The following is a 21,858-nucleotide window of genomic DNA, read 5'->3' as shown; positions in this document are numbered from 1 at the left end:
TACACTTAATCACCATCTGACCTATTACATATTTTACTTACTTCGTTTGTTGTCTGTCTCCACTAGATAATCTCCATTAGGAAAAGTATGGAGTCCTGTTCAAGGCTGTGTCCTCAGCCCCTAAAAGTATCTGACACACAGTAGGTGTTTAATAAATTCTCACTGAAAGAACCAATGAGCAAGTGAATGTTTACAGAATAAATGCCAAGTGGCCCAGGCTTGGGGCACTTCTGCTTTCACAACAAACAACGCTGCAGTGGCTATGGCCGAGCATCTGAGTATAGGCTTGTGGAGTCCAATTTGCAAACAAACAAAACAAGCAAAAAACAAAAAAACCAGAAGGCTGTGAACAGGTGTCTTCAATTGCACTGTGGTCAGAGGGCTGCAGCAGGTCCAGGTCCAGGCCCAGGCAGCTTGGACCTTTGCACAGCTCTGTCCTACATGGAAGCAGAAGGGCAGATGGAATTTTGCAGGGCATGCTCTCCCGGAGAGCGATTTGATGAGCTCAGTCTGCTCTGTGTTTCTCCCAAGCAGGGAATATGGCAAAGGAGGAAAAGGAGGGTTATTGGTTGATCCTCTTCACACATATCATTACTCATTTGGTGCTCTTCTCAAAACAAAGAAATTCCATGAGAACAAAAGAGCTGGGAAAATTCTTATTTGGGCATAGGGAACCTATGCTATACTTTTATACATGTGACCTGATGTAAAGCTCAAAAAACAAAATAGTATAAAATGCAATGCCTGTTCACGTGAAGCTTACGCTCTGGATGGGGATACAAGACAAACGTGTAAGAAACAAATTGGCGACATTTTTCTAATAAAGGGTCCCTGAGAGCCAAGGAGGGCAAATACGTTTTTCCTGGAGGCTGGGTAGCATTCAAGTTGGAAAGCAGAATTTCTTTGCAGTCTTATGTTTTATTTTTTTTAATCAAATTTTATAATCTTTACAGGTGTAAAATCTGCATTATAAAATTGTTTTAATTACTTACCAGTAAACTTACTTAGCTTTTGTTTCCCACAACTTCAAGACACACTGGTACTCCACCAAGATGTGCCAAGGAGCCCCGTGACTTTGGACTCTCTTTGGCACTATGAGCCCCGGGGGTATCACCCTAAATGGTAAATGTGGAATCTGGACATCACGAAAAACATCATCTTATACCAAAATATATGACAGAGGTAATAACTTATGGCTGTTCAGAAAAGGCCAAAATATTTGGAAAGACTACAGTGAGTCTTATTCAGTAATTCTATACAGACTATTCAAACTGCTGCCGAAGATATAAACTGCAAGACACAGCCATTCTTTTTGCCTTAGTTACGCTATTTTTTTTAAATGAGGAAACAAGACATTTCAAAAACATTTTAATATAAACAGAAAGTAAATATGCAGTAATGCCAGAAATAAACTATCTTCAACTCCAGGCTCTTTTCAAAAGACACAAGATACACAGATAAATCACATTCATTCCTTACAAATGTTAAAGAGCGAACAATTTAAATTCATAATGAACAATGAATATTTTTCAGTAGCTGAAATTTTACTCATTCCATAATTTTACAAGTGAAAAAAGAGCTAATCATGTTCCTTAATATTGTCATTTATGTATTATTCAAAAGTACAAACACCCTGAAGATAGAGTCCCATTCTTATCATATGTATTATAAAAACACTGAGACATTTATCAGGTATAATTAACATAATGAAAACTATATGTTAGGATATGTTTCACAAACACAAGTCCAACATTTCTCTCTGGTTCAGAAAATATGAGAGGTAGTTTCAAATAAAGTAAATGTCTATTATGTCACTACATTTCCATTGAAATGTTGGCAATTTATAACAAATTACTAGAAATAAAACTTGAGTTTAAGAACTCAATTGAATATGGGGATATATGTATAGCTGATTAACTTTGTTATAAAACAGAAACTAACACACCATTGTAAAGCCAGTATACTCCAATAAAGATATTAAAAAAAAAGAACTAAATTGAAAAATGATAAGAATAACTTCAACTAATAAATATTTTTCTAAGTCCTAATCACACAAATCAGAAAAGATAGTTGATTACAAAAAATGGCTTCAGTAAAATAAAAACATGCTATCAATATTATAAATCAAATTTTCTATATCATAATGTGTTTCTAAGCTGGGGGAAAGAGAAAATATGAATGTACATGTTTGTAAATTGGGCCTTTCATTTATAGTACCAAATATATAAAATTAATATATACTATTCTCCTAGCTTTGTGCTGCCCAAATTGAGAACTGCAGGGTCAAATAAATTAAAAGTGAGGGGGAAGTGAGAACGCCATTCACCCATGATCAACCTACTTCACGTAATTAAGAAATTTCAGATAACCAAGAATGGTCCCCAGAAGCCTTCCTGATTAAAATGGAAGTCTGACTCAAGTAGGAAACAAAGGACAAAGAGAAGAGAGATGCTCTTCAGAAACTGATACAAGTAAAAGGGTTTTGTTTCCTGGTGCTTTTCAAAGCAATGACAATAAACAGAATTTTTCAAATAAGTTGCCTTGTGTTGATAATTTAACAGTAATCTACTGACAATCAGTGTGTCATCCTGGGAACCAAATAACAGTACAAGACAAATGGAGAAGTGCTCACTGAAATAAATATTATTTTATCACTCTTCCTTACACAAAAATCTTATAAGTGGACCAGGGTATTCACATGCCTTGAAGTTCTGCCGCTTATGTTCATTCTTATTCAGCTTAAAAAAAGATTATAGACCTTATACCTATTTAGCTGCTGTAAGATTATGTTTTCATGCAATGACTCTCCATGAATGGTCCTAAAAGGAAATTTTAAGAAGTTTATAAAGACATTCAAAATACATAAATAATTTAAGTTTCTAGGTTTTGCAATCATTTTGTTTTTAAGAAAAAGATATTTAAGTATAAAGGAACTGGCATAAACTTGAACCAACCAAAATAAAGATCAAAGATTTATAATTCATACAAAGCAAATTTAGTTCAGCAAGTACATTTTTTCAGATTTAGGATTCCAGGCAGAGATTTGTAGAAAGGACTAATAAGAAAAAATATAATTTTATTGCCTTTTCAAGACTGTATGAGCTTATCAAGACAATGATTTTTAGCATTTCTGAATGTATAAAATTGAGTCCAAATGTTTGAAGTTACCAATGATTTGCTCTTCCCTTTTGTGAAAAAAAAAAATACAGCTTCTTTTTGCCATGGACTTGTTGCAGCTCTAGGAGAAAAGGTCACTCTGGAGATGGTTGAAAGTTTCAATAATTATGCTAAAGCAAAAAATTCAGCATATCACTTCTGAGTTACTCCTAAAGTTTGTCTCATATTTTCATAAACCACATAACTGATGCCTACAGCAGGAAGCACCTTCATAAAGTTTGGGGTGATGCCTCTGTAAAGTCCTGGTATTCCTTCCTTAGAAATTATTCGTCGAAAGAGCCCAACCATGTTCAGCTGTGCGGTTCCTTCTACCATGGCTAGAAAATTAAAAAATAAACCAGGCTAATTTAATATTCATGCATGTTTTATTATGACTATGCAATTATGATTCAGAATGATTTTCTAGAACGAACAGAATAAAAGGATAAAATTTATTCCAAGGGGCCCAAGAAATAATTCTCCCTGTATGGCACCTAACAGTGAATGCCTTGATTATAACAAATATGAGTGATTACTCTGTGTTAGATATTGAGTTAGTTACTTTATATACCAATCCTCTAAGGCAAGTGTTATTATACCCATTTAATAAGTAAGAAATCGGAGGTTTAGAAAGATAGAGAAACTTGTCTCAACACACTTAGCTAGCCAAGTGAGAGAGCTGAAAGCTGATGGTCTTTCTCTTCTGTAAATGGAATGAAAACTGCACAGCACTGAAAGAATCAGTAGCAACATATGTAAAGCAGTTGGCATCTGTCAAATTCTCAGTAAATGGTGGCTGGAGTTGTTTGTTATTATGGAACCTACAACTTCTGAACTGTGATTCCTCCCCACTGTGACACTGTCTCCTCGACTTTGATTACACAGCGCCCTCCTGGCTCTCCTGCCGTCTGATTCAGTATTCTCTTTTCTTATGATTTGCTGGTTTTTATTGCTATGCTAAAGTAGTATTCATTCTGTGCTTTTCTTTCACTTTCTGCTTTATCCCTGGCCAATCTCACCCACTACCATTTCTTTAAACAGTACTCCCTGAGCATTGAGACGCCTCTATCCCCAATCTCTCTTCCAAGTACCAACCTCCCTCCCCCAACCAAGCAGTCAATCATTAATTAACCAGTACTTCCAATGTAGATGATCTGTAAATACAAATGTAAAGAGCGGACTGCATGGCAAATGCAAGTTTTACTTTTTGGAACTTTCTGGATTTTGGGAGTCTTTTTGCTGAATATTTTCGATCGACAGTTGGTTGAATCCATGAATGCAGAGCCCACGAATATGAAGGGCCAACTGTACTCTTAAAACATGCACTCTCAACGGGAGCATGAAAATCTTACTCTGTGCATAAACCACAGATATACATACAATTTATGCACAGAGTAGCCGTGGTATTAAAATTTCATGAAGAGGAACTGATTTGGAAAAGAATTTCTAAAAAGCTTCCTTAAGGAGGCAATAATGCAAAAACGTTGAGAAATACTCTCTTAAAACCACACTCTGCTGTCTCAGTGGAACCTGAAGTTCCAAAAGCACGTTACTGATGCACTACTTTATCAGTGTCATCCTTGTATCCAAAACTCACCTTGAGCCTGCATGCGTGTTCTCACCAAAGCCAAGGGGTAGCTGGCCAGCTGACCACAGGTGCTGGATAAGGCACCACATCCCAGCAGCACCACGACTCCAGGGTTTACAGAGTCTTTGGCAAAATTATCTAGCCAATGGGACTTCAAGAGCTGCCAGAGAAACAGAAAAGAAGAAAAATAATAAACAACTAACTTTACAACTGCTTTCACTCAACATGAATGTTCTCACAGCTACTCTCATCCTTATGAGACAGGACACATTTCTGCAAGATTGGGCGGCACAGCCACTGTAGGAAGCAGCAGCTCTGTAGAGAGGTGGGGAAGCCACAGGGGATTCAAAACATGAGAGGTGTGACTGGCTGCTCATCTTCTTCTAACTAAATGTGAAGATCAACAGCACACCAGACTAGGATCTAAACATTTCCTACGGTGCTTATCAATGAAAATAATATAATACTACAAACTGCATCTAATTTTGTACTTTACACATATGTTATTTCATTCAGTCCTTCTACAAAAGCTCTGAGGTGGAGCTATTCTTCTGATTTTAGAAATGAGGAAAGTTAGTCTCAGTGGGGTTTTCTAAACAAGGGTGCTGAATTAAGTATATGGATCCTCAGGCTATGCTTCTTCCCTATTATCCTAGGTCCTTGTATTTCCATTAGAAGGCAATTAATTGAGAGAAATGTATAATCTACTTTTTAAATAAAAAATATCTGAAGTATTAAAATATATGCTAATATGTGGGGAAAATTATATACTAGTTTAAATATTTTAAGATAAAATGTAACTGCATACTTGGACCTTACAATTATATAACAAGAAAATCTCTATAAATTTGAAAACAAAGATTATATTTAAGTGTCTTATTTAAGGTCCATTTAGTACTGTAATATGACAAGAAAAAGTCAATAAGGCTAAAGATAACCATGTCTGAACTACAAACATGAGAAAAGAAAAGTGATTCACTAGAAACTAAGCAACTATTTACACTATTAACACCAGAATGGGGGGGGGGGGGTAGGAAAATGCACTTTTAAAACAATTAATTTAAAATCCTATAAAATATACATGATCCTGTAAGTCCTCTCTGTGTGTCCCATAATCATTTTCTTCTACATCCTAGGATCCATTATCATTCCTTGCCTCTCAGATCTCACTATATTTTTCTTACTTATTCATTTTATTTATTTTTGTCTCCCCCTCTTTATTGGCTTTGTACCCCTCAATTTATAGATATTCTCAAAATTCTATCACCTTATGAAGGTTCTCTGGCAACATCAAGGTCATAACAGTGGGGTCCTGATCCAATAGGATTAGTGTCTTTATAGGAAGAAATAACAGAGAATTCATTCACTCAACTCTCTCTCCCTCTCCCTCTGGGAACAAAGCAAGAAGGGAGCTGTCTGCAAGCCAGTAAGAGAGCCTCACCTCAAACCAAATCAGCCAGAACGCTGATCTTGGACTTCTAGCCTCCAGAACTGTGAAAAAGTAAATTTCTTTTGTTTAACCCTCCCAGTCTCTGGTATTTTGTTATGGTAGCCCAAACATACTAATACACTACCCAAAGCAAACTGCAAATTCAATGTAATCCCTATTCAAATTTCAAAGACATTGTTTGAAGAAATAGAAAAAAAATGCAAATAGAATCTTAAGGGACCCCACCTAACCAAAATAACCTTGAAAAAGAACAAAGTTGGAGACCTCACACTTCCTGATTTCAATGTATATTACAAAGCAACAGCAATCAAGATAATGTGGTGCTAGCATAAAGACAGATACATCGAATAATGGAACAAAATAGAGAGCTCAGAAATAAATTCTTGAATACATGGGCGCATGATCTTCAACAGAGGTGACAAGACCCCACATTGGGCAAAGGATAGTCTCTTCAACAAATGGTGCTGGGGGGACTTCCCTGGCAGTCCAGTGGTTAAGACTCTGTGCTTCCACTGCAGGGGGCACGGGTTCGATCCCTGGTTGGGGAACTAAGATCCCACATGCTGTGCAGTGGGGCCAAAAATTAATAAACAAAAATGGTGCTGGAAAAACTGGATACCCACAGGCAAAAGAATGAAGTTGGATCCTTATCTTACAACATATACAAAAAACTAACTCAGAATAAATCCAGGGCTGAAACATAAGACCTAATACTATAAATTTCCTAGGAGAAAACACAGGATAAAAGCTTTAGGACCTTGGCTTTGGCAACAATTTCTTGGATATGATCCCAAAAGCACAGGCAAAAAAGCAAAAATAGACAAATGGATTTCATCACCTTAAAAACTTCTGTGAAGCAAAGAAAACAACCAATAGAGTGAAAAGGTGACCTACGGAATGGGAGAATATATTTGTAAACCATATATCTGATAAGGATTTAATATCCAAAATAAATAAATAACTCCTACAATTAAACAACAATAAAAAATAACCTAATTAAAGAATGGGCAAAGGACTTGAATAGACATTTCTCCAAAGAAGATAAATAAATGGACAACAAGCATATGAAAAGATGTTCAACATCACTTATCAGAGAAATGCAAGTCAAAAGCACAATGAGATATTGTCTCACATCTGTTAGGATGGGCACTATCAAAAAACAAAACCCAGAAACTAACAAATATTAACAAGGATGAATGAAAACGCACTGTTAGCGGGAATGAAAAATGGTGCAGCTTCTATAGAAAACAGTTTGTTCCTCAAAAAGCTCAACACAGAATTACCATATGACCCAGCAATTCTGTATACTGATAGGTATACACCCAAAGGAACTGAAAGCACAGACTTGAAGAGAGATCAATACTTGTATCCCTTTGTCCCAAGAGGTGAAAGTATCCTTGAAATTAATTCAACCCCTCAACAACTGATGGCATTCCAAGCTCCTCAACCCTATCAGCAGGTTTTGCCCTTAAGACAAGCTTGGAAGGTAACATAGACTTAAAACTCAAGAACGTCCCTGAGAGACTCGGCAAAATCCACAACCCACGTTGGGCAGGCTCATTTGGCTCCCTCAATTAAAATTCAAATTGACCGCAGTCAGCCTCTTCCTAACATTAAACAATATTCTTTAAATCTTGAGACCTTAGCAGGAATTAAACCAATCATAGAGGAATACAAAACACAACACCTCATAGTCCCCTACACTAGTCTCTGTAATACACCCATTCTCCTCATTAAGAAACTCCACAAAAGAGGATGGAGATTTGTCCAAGATTTGAGGGCTATTAATAACACTGTCGCATGGCTTCCGGGAAGATGGCGGAAGAGTAAGATGCGGAGATCACCTTCCTCCCCACAGATACACCAGAAATACATCTACACGTGGAACAACTCCTACAGAACACCTACTGAACGCTGGCAGAAGACCTCAGACCTCCCAAAAGGTAAGAAACCCCCCACTTACCTGGGTAGGGCAAAAGAAAAAAGAATAAACAGAGACAAAAGGATAGGGATGGGACCTGCACCAGTGAGAGGGAGCTGTGAAGGAGGAAAGGTTTCCACACACTAGGAAGCCCCTTCGCGGGTGGAGACTGCGGGTAGCAGAAGGGGAAGCTTCGGGGCCGCGGAGGAGAGCACAGCAACAGGGGTGTGGAGGGCAAAGCGGAGAGATTCCCGCACAGAGGATCGGTGCCGACCGGCACTCACCAGCCCGAGAGGCTTGTCTGCTCACCCGCCAGGGCGGGTGGGGCTGGGAGTTGAGGCTCGGGCTTCGGTCGGAGCGCCAGGAGAGGACTGGGGTTCGCGGCGTGAACACAGCCTGCAGGGGGTTAGTGCACCACGGCTGGCCGGGAGGGAGTCCAGGGAAAAGTCTGGACCTGCCGAACAGGCAAGAGACTTTTTCTTTCCTCTGTTTCCTGGTGCGCGAGGAGAGGGGATTAAGAGCGCTGCTTAAAGGAGTTCCAGAGACAGGCGCGAGCTGCGGCTAACAGCACGGACCCGAGACGGGCATGAGACGCTAAGGCTGCTGCTGCCGCCACCAAGAAGCCTGTGTGCGAGCACAGGTCACTATCCACACCCCGCTTCCAGGGAGCCTGTGCAGCCCGCCACTGCCAGGGTCCCGGGATCCAGGGACAACTTCCCCGGGAGAACGCACGGCACGCCTCCGGCTGGTGCAACATCACGCTGGCCTCTGCCGCCGCAGGCCCGCCCCGCACACAGTGCCTCTCCCTCCCCCCTGGCCTGAGGGAGCCAGAGCCCCCAGTCAGTGGCTCCTTTAACCCCGTCCTGTCTGAGACAAGAACAGATGCCCTCCAGCGACCTACACGCAGAGGCAGGGCCAAATCCAAAGCTGAGTCCCGGGAGCTGTGCGAACAAAGAAGAGAAAGGGAAATCTCTCGAAGCAGCGGATTAAAGCTCCACAATCAACTTGATGTACCCTGCATCTGTGGAATACATGAATAGACAACGAATCATCCCAAATTAAGGAGGTGGACTTTCAGAGCAAGATTTATGATTCTTTCCCCTTTTCCTCTTTTTGTGAATGTGTATGTGTATGCTTCTGTGTGAGATTTTGTCTGTATAGCTTTGCTTCCACCATTTGTCCTACGGTTCTATCCATCCGTGTTTTTTTTCTTTTTTTAATTTTTTTCTTAATAATTACTTTTTATTTTAATAATTTTATTTTACTTTATCTTCTTTCTTTCCTTACTTCCCTCCTTTAGACAATGAATCATCCCAAATTGAGGAGGTGGACTTTTAGAGCAAGATTTATGATTTTCTCCCCTTTTACTTTTTTGTGAGTGTGTATGTGTATGCTTCTGTGTGAGATTTTGTCTGTATAGCTTTGCTTCCACCATTTGTCCTACGGTTCTATCCGTCCCTTTTTTTTTTGTCTTAATAATTATTTTTTTACTTTAATAACTTTATTATATTTTATCTTATTTTATTTTACTTTATCTTCTTTCTTTCTTTTTTCCTTCCTTCCCTCCTTCCTTCCTTCCTCCCTCCCTCCTTTATTTCTTTCTTTTCTATCTTTCTTTCTTTCTACTTCTACTAATTCTTTCTTTCTACTTTTTCTCCCTTTTATTCTGAGCCGTGTGGATGAAAAGCTCTTGGTGCTGCAGCCAGGAGTCAGTGCTCTGCCTCTGAGGTGGGAGAGCCAACTTCAGGACACTGGTCCACAAGAGACCTCCCAGCTCCACGTAATATCAAATGGCGAAAATCTCCCAGAGATCTCCATCTCAACATAAGCACCCAGCTTCACACAACGACCAGCAAGCTACAGTGCTGGACATCCTATGACAAACAGCTAGCAAGACAGGAACACAGCCCCACCCATTATCAAAGAGGCTGCCTAAAATCATAAGAAGTCCACAGACACCCCAAAACACACCACCAGACGTGGACCTGCCCACCAGAAAGACAAGATCCAGCCTCATCCACCAGAACATAGGCACTAGTCCCCTCCACCAGGAAGCCTACACAACCCACTGAACCAACCTTAGCCACTGGGGACAGACACCAAAAACAACGGGAACTACGAACCTGGAGCCTACAAAAAGGAGACCCCAAACACAGTAAGATAAGCAAAATGAGAAGACAGAAAATAACACAGCAGATTAAGGAGCAAGATAAAAATGCACCAGACCTAACAAATGAAGAGGAAATAGGCAGTCTACCTGAAAAATAATTCAGAATAATGATAGTAAAAATAATCCAAAAGCTTGGAAATAGAATAGACAAAATGGAAGAAACATTTAACAAGGACCTAGAAGAACTAAAGATGAAACAAACAATGATGAACAACACAATAAATGAAATGAAAAATACTCTAGATGGGATCAATAGCAGAATAACTGAGGCAGAAAAATGGATAAGTGACCTGGAGGATAAAATAGTGGAAATAACTACTGCAGAGCAGAATAAAGAAAAAAGAATGAAAAGAACTGAGGACAGTCTCAGAGACCTCTGGGACAATATTAAACACACCAACATTCGAATTATAGGGGTTCCAGAATAAGAAGAGAAAAAGAAAGGGACTGAGAAAATATTTGAAGAGATTATAGTTGAAAATTCCCTAATATGGGAAAGGAAATAGTTAATCAAGTTCAGGAAGCATAGAGAGTCCCATACAGGATAAATCCAAGGAGAAACACACCAAGACACATATTAATCAAACTACCAAAAATTAAATACAAAGAAAACATATTAAAAGCAGCAAGGGAAAAACAACAAATAACACACAAGGGAATCCCCATAAGGTTAACAGCTGATCTTCAGCAGAAACTCTGCAAGCCAGAAGGGACTGGCAGGACATATTTAAAGTGATGAAGGAGAAAAACCTGCTACCAAGATCACTCTACCCAGCAAGGATCTCATTCAGATTTGATGGAGAAATTAAAACCTTTTCAGATAAGCAAAAGCTGAGAGAGTTCGGCACCACCAAAACAGCTTTACAACAACTGCTAAAGGATCTTCTCTAGGCAAGAAACACAAGAGAAGGAAAAGACCTACAATAACGAACCCAAAACAATTAAGAAAATGGGAATAGCAACATACATATCAAAAATTACCTTAAATGTAAATGGACTAAATGCTCCCACCAAAAGACACAGATTGGCCGAATGGATACAAAAACAAGACCCATATATATGCTGTCTACAAGAGACCCACTTGAGACCTAGAGACACATACAGACTGAAAGTAAGGGGATGAAAAAAGATATTCCATGCAAATGGAAACCAAAAGAAAGCTGGAGTAGCAATTCTCATATCAGGCAAAATAGACTTTAAAATAGAGACTATTAGAAGAGACAAAGAAGGACACTACATAATGATCAAGGGATCGATCCAAGAAGCAGATATAACAATTGTAAATACTTATGCACCCAACATAGGAGCACCTCAATAATAAGGCAAATACTAACAGCCATAAAAGGGGAAATCGACAGTAACACATTCATAGTAGGGGATTTTAACACCCCACTTTCACCAATGGACAGATCATCCAAAACGAAAATAAATAAGGAAACACAAGCTTTAAATGATACATTAAACAAGATGGACTTAATTGATATTTATAGGACATTCCATTCAAAAACAACAGAATAGATCATGTCTTGGGTCACAAATCAAGCCTTGGTAAATTTAAGAAAATTGAAATTGTATCAAGTATCTTTTCTGACCACAAGGCTATGAGACTAGATATCAATTACAGGAAAAGGTCTGTAAAAAATACAAACACATGGAGGCTAAACAATACACTACTTAATAACGAAGTGATCACTGAAGAAATCAAAGAGGAAATCAAAAAATACCTAGAAACAAATGACAATGGAGACACAACGACCCAAAACCTATGGGATGCAGCAAAAGCAGTTCTAAGAGGGAAGTTTATAGCAATACAATCTTACCTCAAGAAACAGGAAACATCTCGAATAAACAACCTGACCTTGCACCTAAAGCAATTAGAGAAGGAAGAACAAAAAAACCCCAAAGCTAGCAGAAGGAAAGAAATCATAAATATCAGATCAGAAATAAACGAAAAAGAAATGAAGGAAACGATAGCAAAGATCAATAAAACTAAAAGCTGGTTCTTTGAGAAGATAAACAAAATTGATAAACCATTAGCCAGACTCATCAAGAAAAAAAGGGAGAAGACTCAAATCAATAGAATTAGAAATGATAAAGGAGAAGTAACAACTGACACTGCAGAAATACAAAAGATCATGAGAGATTACTACAAGCAACTCTATGCCAATAAAATGGACAACCTGGAAGAAACGGACAGATTCCTAGAAATGCACAACCTGCCAGGACTGATTCAGGAAGAAATAGAAAATATGAACAGACCAATCACAAGCACTGAAATTGAAACTGTGATTAAAAATCTTCCAACAAACAAAAGTCCAGGACCAGATGGCTTCACAGGCGAATTCTATCAAACATTTAGAGAAGAGCTAACATCTATCCTTCTCAAACTCTTCCAAAATATAACAGAGGGAGGAACACTCTCAAACTCATTCTACGAGGCCACCATCACCCTGATACCAAAACCAGACAAGGATGTCACAAAGAAAGAAAACTACAGGCCAATATCACTGATGAACATAGATGCAAAAATCCTCAACAAAATACTAGCAAACAGAATCCAACAGCACATTAAAAGGATCATATACCATGATCAAGTGGGGTTTATTCCAGGAATGCAAGGATTCTTCAATATACGCAAATCAATCAACGTGATACACCATATTAACAAATTGAAGGAGAAAAACCATATGATCATCTCAATAGATGCAGAGAAAGCTTTCGACAAAATTCAACACCCATTTATGATAAAAACCCTGCAGAAAGTAGGCATAGAGGGAAATTTCCTCAACACAATAAAGGCCATATATGACAAACCCACAGCCAACATTGTCCTCAATGGTGAAAAACTGAAAGCATTTCCACTAAGATCAGGAACAAGACAAGGTTGCCCACTCTCACCACTCTTATTCAACATAGTTTTGGAAGTTTTAGCACAGCAATCAGAGAAGAAAAGGAAATAAAAGGAATCCAAGTCGGAAAAGAAGTAAAGCTGTCACTGTTTGCAGATGACATGATACTATACATAGAGAATCCTAAAACTACCAGAAAACTACTAGAGCTAATCAATGAATTTGGTAAAGTAGCAGGATACAAAATTATTGCACAGAAATCTCTGGCATTCCTATACACTAATGATGAAAAATCTGAAAGTGAAATCAAGAAAACACTCCCATTTACCATTGCAACAAAAAGAATAAAATATCTAGGAATAAACCTACGTAGGGAGACAAAAGACCTGTATGCAGAAAATTATAAGACACTGATGAAAGAAATTAAAGATGATACAAATAGAGGGAGAGATATACCATGTTCTTGGATTGGAAGAATCAACATTGTGAAAATGACTCTACTACCCAAAGCAATCTACAGATTCAATGCAATCCCTATCAAACTACCACTGGCATTTTTCACAGAACTAGAACAAAAAATCTCACAATTTGTGTGGAAACACAAAAGACCCCGAATAGCCAAAGCAATCTTGAGAACGAAAAAAGGAACTGGAGGAATCAGGCTCCCTGACTTCAGACTATACTACAAAGCTACAGTAATCAAGACAGTATGGTACTGGCACAAAAACAGAAAGATATATCAATGGAACAGGATAGAAAGCCCAGAGATACACCCACGCACATATGGTCACCTTATCTTTGATAAAGGAGGCAGGAATGTACAGTGGAGAAAGGACAGCCTCTTCAATAAGTGGTGCTGGGAAAAATGGACAGGGCATGTAAAAGTATGAGATTAGATCATTCCCTAACACCATACACAAAAATAAGCTCAAAATGGATTAAAGACCTAAATGTAAAGCCAGAAACTATCAAACTCTTAGAGGAAAACATAGGCAGAACACTCTATGACATAAATCACAGCAAGATCCTTTTTGACCCACCTCCTAGACAAATGGAAATAAAACCAAAAATAAACAAATGGGACCTAATGAAACTTCAAAGCTTTTGCACAGCAAAGGAAACCATAAACAAGACCACAAGACAGCCCTCAGAGTGGGAGAAAATATTTGCAAATGAAGCGACTGACAAAGGATTAATCTCCAAAATTTATAAGCAGCTCATGCAGCTCAATAACATAAAAACAAACAACCCAATCCAAAAATGGGCAGAAGACCTAAATAGACATTTCTCCAAAGAAGATATACAGACCGCCAACAAACACATGAAAGAATACTCAAAATCATTAATCATTAGAGAAATGCAAATCAAAACTACAATGAGATATCATCTCACACCAGTCAGAATGGGCATCATCAAAAAATCTAGAAACAATAAATGCTGGAGAGGGTGTGGAGAAAAGGGAACCCTCTTGCACTGTTGGTGGGAATGTAAATTGATACAGCCACTGTGGAGAACAGTATGGAGGTTCCTTAAAAAACTACAAATAGAACTACCATATGACCCAGCAATCCCACTACTGGGCATATACCCTGAGAAAACTATAATTCAAAGAGTCATGTACCAAAATGTTCATTGCAGCTCTATTTACAATAGCCCGGAGATGGCAACAACCTAAGCGTCCATCATGGGATGAATGGATAAAGAAGATGTGGCACATATATACAATGGAATATTATTCACCCATAAAAAGAAACGAAATTGAGCTATTTGTAATGAGGTGGATAGACCTAGAGTCTGTCATACAGAGTGAAGTAAGTCAGAAAGAGAAAGACAAATACCATATGCTAACACATATATATGGAATTTAAGGGAAAAAAACGTCATGAAGAACCTAGGGGTAAGACAGGAATAAAGACACAGACCTACTAGAGAATGGACTTGAGGACATGGGAAGGGGGAATTTTAAGCTGTGACAAAGTGAGAGAGAGGCATGGACATATATACACTACCAAACGTAAGGTAGATAGCTAGTGGGAAGCAGCCGCATAGCACAGGGAGATCAGCTCGGTGCTTTGTGACTGCCTGGAGGGGTGGGATAGGGAGGGTGGGAGGGAGGGAGACGCAAGAGGGAAGAGATATGGGAACATATGTATATGTATAACTGATTCACTTTGTTATAAAGTAGAAACTAACACACCATTGTAAAACAATTATACTCCAATAAAGATGTAAAAGATAAAAAAAAAATAAAAAAAATAACATTGTCATCAATCATCATCCAGTTGCCCTTAACCCTCATACCCTTTTAATGGCAATACCTACAGAGAATAAATTTTTCACTATAACTGACCTCTGTAGCACCTTTTTCAGCATCTCTGTGGATTGTGAAAGTCAAATTTTATTTGCTTTCATGTGGGAAGGACAATACATCTGGACTGTCATGCCACAAGTCTAGACTAAAAGCCCTTCCTACTTTTTACAGATCCTAAAAGCAGATTTAGCAGGTGTCATTTTTCTGTAAGAGTCCATCCTTTTCAATAGGTTGATGACCTTCTTTGCTTGTCTTCCAACGGGGCAAGTGAGGAAGATAGCATCCATCTCCCCAGGCTGTTAGCAACTAAAGGTCATAAAGGTCTCTAAAGAGAAATTACAACTTATTCAAACACAGGTCATATACCTAGGACCCCTGATCTCGGATTAAGGACTCCTTTAAGACCCTAATAGGATTCAAAGTGTCTTAAATTTCCCATAGCCACAAACCAAAAGACAACTTTAAAGATATTTCGGGCTGACTGGATACTACAGAAACTGGATACTTAATTTTTTAGTTGCCCAGCCTCTCAAAGCTTAAAGACCAGATCCTTTAGAGTGGGAAGAAAACGTCTTTAGGGCTCCAGAACCTGAAAAGTGGACTCTGCAGTCCCCTGCTTTACGACATACTAATTATTAGCTTCCCCTTTTCCACTCCATGTTCGAAAGAAGAGAAATGGCTTAGGAGCGCTTACTCAAAGGCACAGAGGTCAACACCAACCCCTTGGATATTACACTCAACAATCAGACCTGTAGCCAGAGGCCTTCCTCCAGCATGAGAGCTATTTCAGCAGCAACAGCCCTTACAGCATCAACTGAGGAAATAGTTACGGGCTCTCCACTCACCATCTATGTTCCCCCATGTGGTAGGAGGCTTGCACAATTCTCATCACACTCAACACCTTCCTGCAAGCTGTCTTACCCCGCATGAAATTTCATTACTGACTTCTCACACAACCCTTTCCCGCTACAACAACTTCAACCCTGCAACCCTTCTCCCTTTACTTAGTGACAAAACTCCTCATGACTGTCTGACCCTGACTGATCAGTTATTAACCCTTAGAGCTGACTTACAAGAAACCCCTGTTGCTAACATTGAGATTTCATGGCTTACTGATGGTTCTTGTTTGAAAAACGGCAAAGGAAAATATTGTACTGGGTATGCAATCATCTGCTCCTTTGAAGTAACTGAGGCAGCTCCACTGCTGACCGCTACTTCAGCCCAGCAGGCAGAACTCCATGGTTTAACTAGAGATTGCACCCTAGCAGAAGGTAGAACTGTGAATACCTGTACAGATTGTCGCTTTGCCTTTACGGTAGCTGATGACTTTGGCATGCTTTAGAAACCAAGAGGATTCTTAACCTCAGGGGGAAGCCAGATTAAGAATGAAAATTGGGTCAATAAATCATTGGAATCGATCCAATTTCCACCTGTCCTAGCCATCATTAGGGTACCTGGGCATCCAAAATTAAATTCAGATGAAACCAAAAGAAATAACTTGGCTAATCAGGCCACAAGGACAACTGCCTTACAAGCCACCAAATCTCCTAGGAGTCATTTCCTGTGCCTCCCTGTTGCCCAGTGGTCTAACCCTATGACACTGACTCCTTGAAATAACCACTGGAAATTAAAAATTCCCCCCCAACATGGGACATGACTTTCTGGGACAGGTCCATCCCAGCAATGTGAGACAAAGCAAATCTGTAAGTTGATTGGCAATGCTTTTAGAGAATGATCTTGATCAAAAGGGGGATATGTGACATAAGATGGAGTCACTTATGTCAAGGGGTTTTAAAATGAAGCTGCAAGGCCACTCAAGAGGTGGACCTTATGCCTGTCTCACCAGGTGGAACCATAAACATATGAACTGGGCCACACCACAGATAGTCCAAGAACTCTGCAAGAACACCTGCAACTTGTCACAGTAATGAACTCTTACCTCCCTCTAATGATAGCCTTAGCAATCAATCATGTTTAGTCAACTAGGTTCTGCCTTCAGCTCCAACTAAAATTCTTTGTAATGCAAACCTCCCTTCTTTACCATTAAAAACCCCTGACTTGGGCTTCCCTGGTGGCGCAGTGGGTGAGAGTCCGCCTGCCGATGCAGGGGACACGGGTTTGTGCCCTGGTCCAGGACGATCCCACATGCCGCAGAGCGGCTGGGCCTGTGAGCCATGGCCGCTGAGCCTGCGCGTCCATAGCCTGTGCTCCGCAACGGGAAAGGCCACAACGGTGAGAGGCCCACGTACCGCAAAAAAACAAAGAAAAAACCCCCCAGAAAACCCCTGACTTTTATTCCCTAACAGACACTGTTCAGATTGATACGCAAATCTGTGTGTACTGAATTGCAATTCTTTGATCCCAAATAAATGCACTGTGTTTGATTATTGCCTCCTAGGTTTCTTCAGGTTGACAAGTACAAGGAATGAATCTGTACTACCCACATCAGTCTCTTGGTTTTATCAATGTTAAATTTTAACAAACCAAAGAAAATGTGCTATTTTTGCTTATTTTTCTCTCCTCAAAAAAATCCCTAATATCATCTGCTAAGCTGAACAACTGTATCTGTAATAACCTTTTTTTTTAATTGAAGTACAGTGAATTTACAATGTTTTATTAGCTTCAGGTATACAGCAAAGTGATTCAGTTATACATTCTTGTTTTCAGATTCTTTTCCATTATAGGTTATTACAAGACATTGAATATAGTTCCCTGTGCTATACAGTAGGTCCTTGTTGTTAACTATTTTATACATAGTGGTATGTATATGTTAACCCCAAACTCCTAATTTATCCCTCCCACTCCCACTCTCCCCTCTGGCAACTATAAGTTTGTTTTCTATGTCTGTGAGTCTATTTCTGTTTTGTAAATAAGTTCATTTATATCATTTTTTTAGGTTCCACATATAAGTGATATCATATGATATTTGTCTTTCTGTCTTTCACATAATATGATAATCTCTAGTTCTATCCATGTTGCTGTAAATAGCATTATTTCATTCTTTTTTATGGCTGAGTAATATTCCATTGTGTATAAATACATCTTCTTTATCTATTCATCTGTTGATGGACACTTAGGTTAACTTCCACGTCTTAGGTATTGCAAACAGTGCTGCTATGAACACTGGGGTGCATGTATCTTTTCAAATTAGAGTTTGCTCTGGATATACGCCCAGGAGTGGGATTTCTCGATCATATGGCAGTTCTATTTTAATTTGGCAAGGAACCTCACTACTGTTCTCCATAGTGGCTGTGCTAATTTACATTCCCACCAACAGTACAGAAGGGTTCCCTTTCCTCCACACCATTATTATTCCTTTTCTCCACAGCATTTATTATTTGTAGACTTTTTAATGATGGCCATTCTGACTGGTGTGAGGTGACACCTCATTATAATTTTGATGTGCATTTCTCTAGTAATTAGCGATATCAAGCATCTTTTCATGTGCCTGTTGGCCATCTGTATGTCTTCTTTGGAGAAATGTCTATTTAGGACTTCTACCCATTTTTTGATTGGGTTGTCCTTTTGATATTAAGCTATTTGTGTATTTTGGAAATTAATCCCTTGTTGGTAGCATCGTTTGCAAATACTTTATCCCAGTCCATAGGTTGTCTTTTTGTTTTGTTTATGGTTTTCTTTGTTGTGCAAAAGATTTTAAGTTTAATTAGGTCCCACTTGTTTATTTTTGTTTTTATTTCCATTACTCTCAGAAACGGGTCCAAAAAAGTATTGCTGTGATTTATGTCAAAGAGTGTTCTGCCTATGTTTTCCTCTAAGAGTTTTATAGTATCCAGTCATACATTTAGGTCTTTAATCTATTTTGATTTAATTTGTGTATATGGTGCTAGAAAAGTGAACAACTATATCTGAATGTGAGAGTATTCTCTTCATTAATAAAAATAATTAACAGGGAAATCTAATACAAAAGTGACCACAGGCATATGGGGTCTCATATTCAAGGAACTTGAAAAGAAAGATAAAAGAACACACCCTTGAATCTACTTTTGGTCACAAACTGTTTCCTGGTACATATGTACCTCTCTATATAAAGTCAAATTCTAACAATGAGAACTATTTAACTACATTTTCAGATTCAAAAGATTGCTACAAACTCACCTCATACACAGCAAGATCTATACCTGCATAAGGTATGATGCCTAATAAATTGGGAACGTAACCTTTGTAAAAAGCTCCCATGCCTTCATGTTTCAAAATCTTCTTGGCACAATCAAACATCCCAGAGTATTGTCCAGTTTTGCCTACAGCCAGCCTGGTTTTCAGAACCTGGTTATGAAAGAATATAATGAGTATTATTATTCACATCAACGCTATCATCACAGAATTCAAAAGACGTAACTTTACAAAGAACAAATATCTAGCATATATTGTCACTCAAATGACTGTCCAGTTTGTTGATGTGTTCTCTCTCACAAATTATCTCTCTTAAGGGTCTAAGACCAGAGCCAAGAAGATCCCTTTTGCTGTAAAGATGATCTGAATTAGGGCAGTAGCAGAGGAAATAGAAGATAATCTATTGACATCTTAACAAAATTGTGATGTATTAGATATGGAGGGTGGGGAAAATGGTAGTGTAAAGGATGATCCCAGTGTTTCTAGCTTGGAACTTGGGATGGGGCCAGCAGAGAAGAGGGAAGGTGATGCTATTAACTGAGATGGAGGATATAAGAGGCAGCCTATGTATTGAGTTAGGATATTTTTTGAGGGGTGTGTGGAGTGATATGAACAATCATATTAAGATGCCTGCAAGGAAAGCTATATTAATATGCATACCACAAAGGTGAAAACTAACAGTATTTCTTAAGTCTTATCAGTTATTGAAAAACGCTTTGTCATATCAATAAAGATATCCACATCTACAATATTATTCTTGCTCTAAAGCAGGAGTTGGCAAACTTTTTCTATAAAGTAAATATTTTCGTCTTTGCCGGACTGAAATACCAGGTCTCTGTTGCATATTCTTTGGTATTGCTTTTTTGTTGTTGTTGTTGTTAAACCACCTTAAAAAGGTAAAAATATAAAAACCATCCTTAGCTCAAGGGTTGTACAAAACAGTCCACAGGTCCATGGTTTGCTAAGCTATGCTCTAATAAAAGGATGTCCAGTTAGATTACCACCAAATTCTAAGGTTCCATTACGAACTTTATGGTACAGAAACTCTTTGGAGAGGAATGGGTGCTATAATTCTTATCAACACTATGGGAGCCAGCCTCCAAGATGGCCCCCAACTATCCCTGCCTCCTGGTATTCACACCATGTGTAGTCCCCTTCCACACTCTACCAGGGGCGGTCTTTGTGACCAACAGAATAGAGCAGATGTGACCAAAGATTGCAGCTTCTATCTTGGGTGCTCTCTTTGATAACTGATTTGGAAAAACCAGCTACCATGTTGTGAGGATACTCAAGCATCCTATGGAGAGGACCCTGCAATAAGGAACTGATATCTTCAACCAACAGCCAGGAAAACCTGGCAACAAACACGTGAATAAGCTTGAAAACAGATCCATCCCCAGTTGAACCTTGCAGTGACTGCAGCCCTGGCTGACACCCTGCTATAGGCTGTGAGAAACCCTGAGCCAGAGGAACCCAGCTAAGCTACACCCAGGTTCCTGATCCACAGAAACCGTGAGATTATATATACTTGTTGTTTTAAACTGTTAATCTTGGGATAACTTGTTACACGGTAATAGATAATAATACAAACACCGTTAATGCAATCAGACTTCACAATGGTACTTACCTCCATAGGATAAATAAGTGTCTGTGCAGTTGCTCCAGCCATGGAACCAGAAACGAATCTCTCAAAGGTTCCTACTTTTTGTCCTTCCTCAGTAAGCAACTTCTTGTACTGTGTAAATAAAGTTTTAAATGCACATTAATACCTGCTACAGAATGAATTGTGTTCTTCCCCCCCCTTTCGCGTCCCCCCCCCCCACAAATTCATATGTTGAAACTGTAACCTCCAATGCGATAGTATTTGGAGCTGGGGCCTTTGGGAGGTAATTATGGTTTGATCATGAGGTGGGGCCTCTCTCTCTTTCTCTCTTTCTTTCACACACATGCTCAGTCTCTCCCTCCTTCCTTCCCTATCCCTCACCCCTCTCTCTCTCTTCCCCCAACATGTATGCACCAAGGAAAGGCTATGTGAGCACACAGTGAGAGGGTGGCCATCTGCAAGCCAGGGAGAGAGCCCTCACTGGAAACTGAATTGGTCAGCACCGTGATGACAGACTCCCCAGCTCTAGAACTGTGAGAAATAAACTTCTGTTGTTTAAACAATCCAGCGTATGGTATTTTGTTATGGCAGGCCAAGCTAAGACAATACAAAAATACAAATCAGCTCCTAGAAATCAATTGACAATATGATGTTTCTCAAAACGCACATTAATTATTAA

The 21,858-nt window shown here is 39.0% G+C and overlaps 1 protein-coding gene across 2 annotated transcripts in view; it reads right to left on the bottom strand.

The window, feature by feature from the left end:
• Nucleotides 1-1,355: 1,355 nt before the first annotated feature.
• Nucleotides 1,356-21,858, bottom strand: part of SLC25A24 (solute carrier family 25 member 24) — a 59,050-nt gene continuing 38,547 nt past the window's right edge. For both annotated transcript variants that reach the window (XM_019919785.3, XM_019919786.3), the window contains exons 7-10: nt 21,204-21,311; nt 19,562-19,729; nt 4,754-4,904; nt 1,356-3,494 (exon numbers count right to left, since the gene is read on the bottom strand). In XM_019919785.3, the coding sequence (XP_019775344.1) occupies nt 3,310-3,494; nt 4,754-4,904; nt 19,562-19,729; nt 21,204-21,311 (612 nt within the window). In that variant the 3' untranslated portion in view covers nt 1,356-3,309. The remainder of the gene's footprint in view (nt 3,495-4,753; nt 4,905-19,561; nt 19,730-21,203; nt 21,312-21,858) is intronic.

Source organism: Tursiops truncatus, chromosome 1 (genome assembly GCF_011762595.2).
Source record: "Tursiops truncatus isolate mTurTru1 chromosome 1, mTurTru1.mat.Y, whole genome shotgun sequence".
NCBI classification, from domain to species: Eukaryota; Metazoa; Chordata; class Mammalia; order Artiodactyla; family Delphinidae; genus Tursiops; species Tursiops truncatus.
The sequence above is the reverse complement of the archived record's forward strand: the minus strand, read 5'-3'. Positions and strand labels throughout refer to the sequence as shown.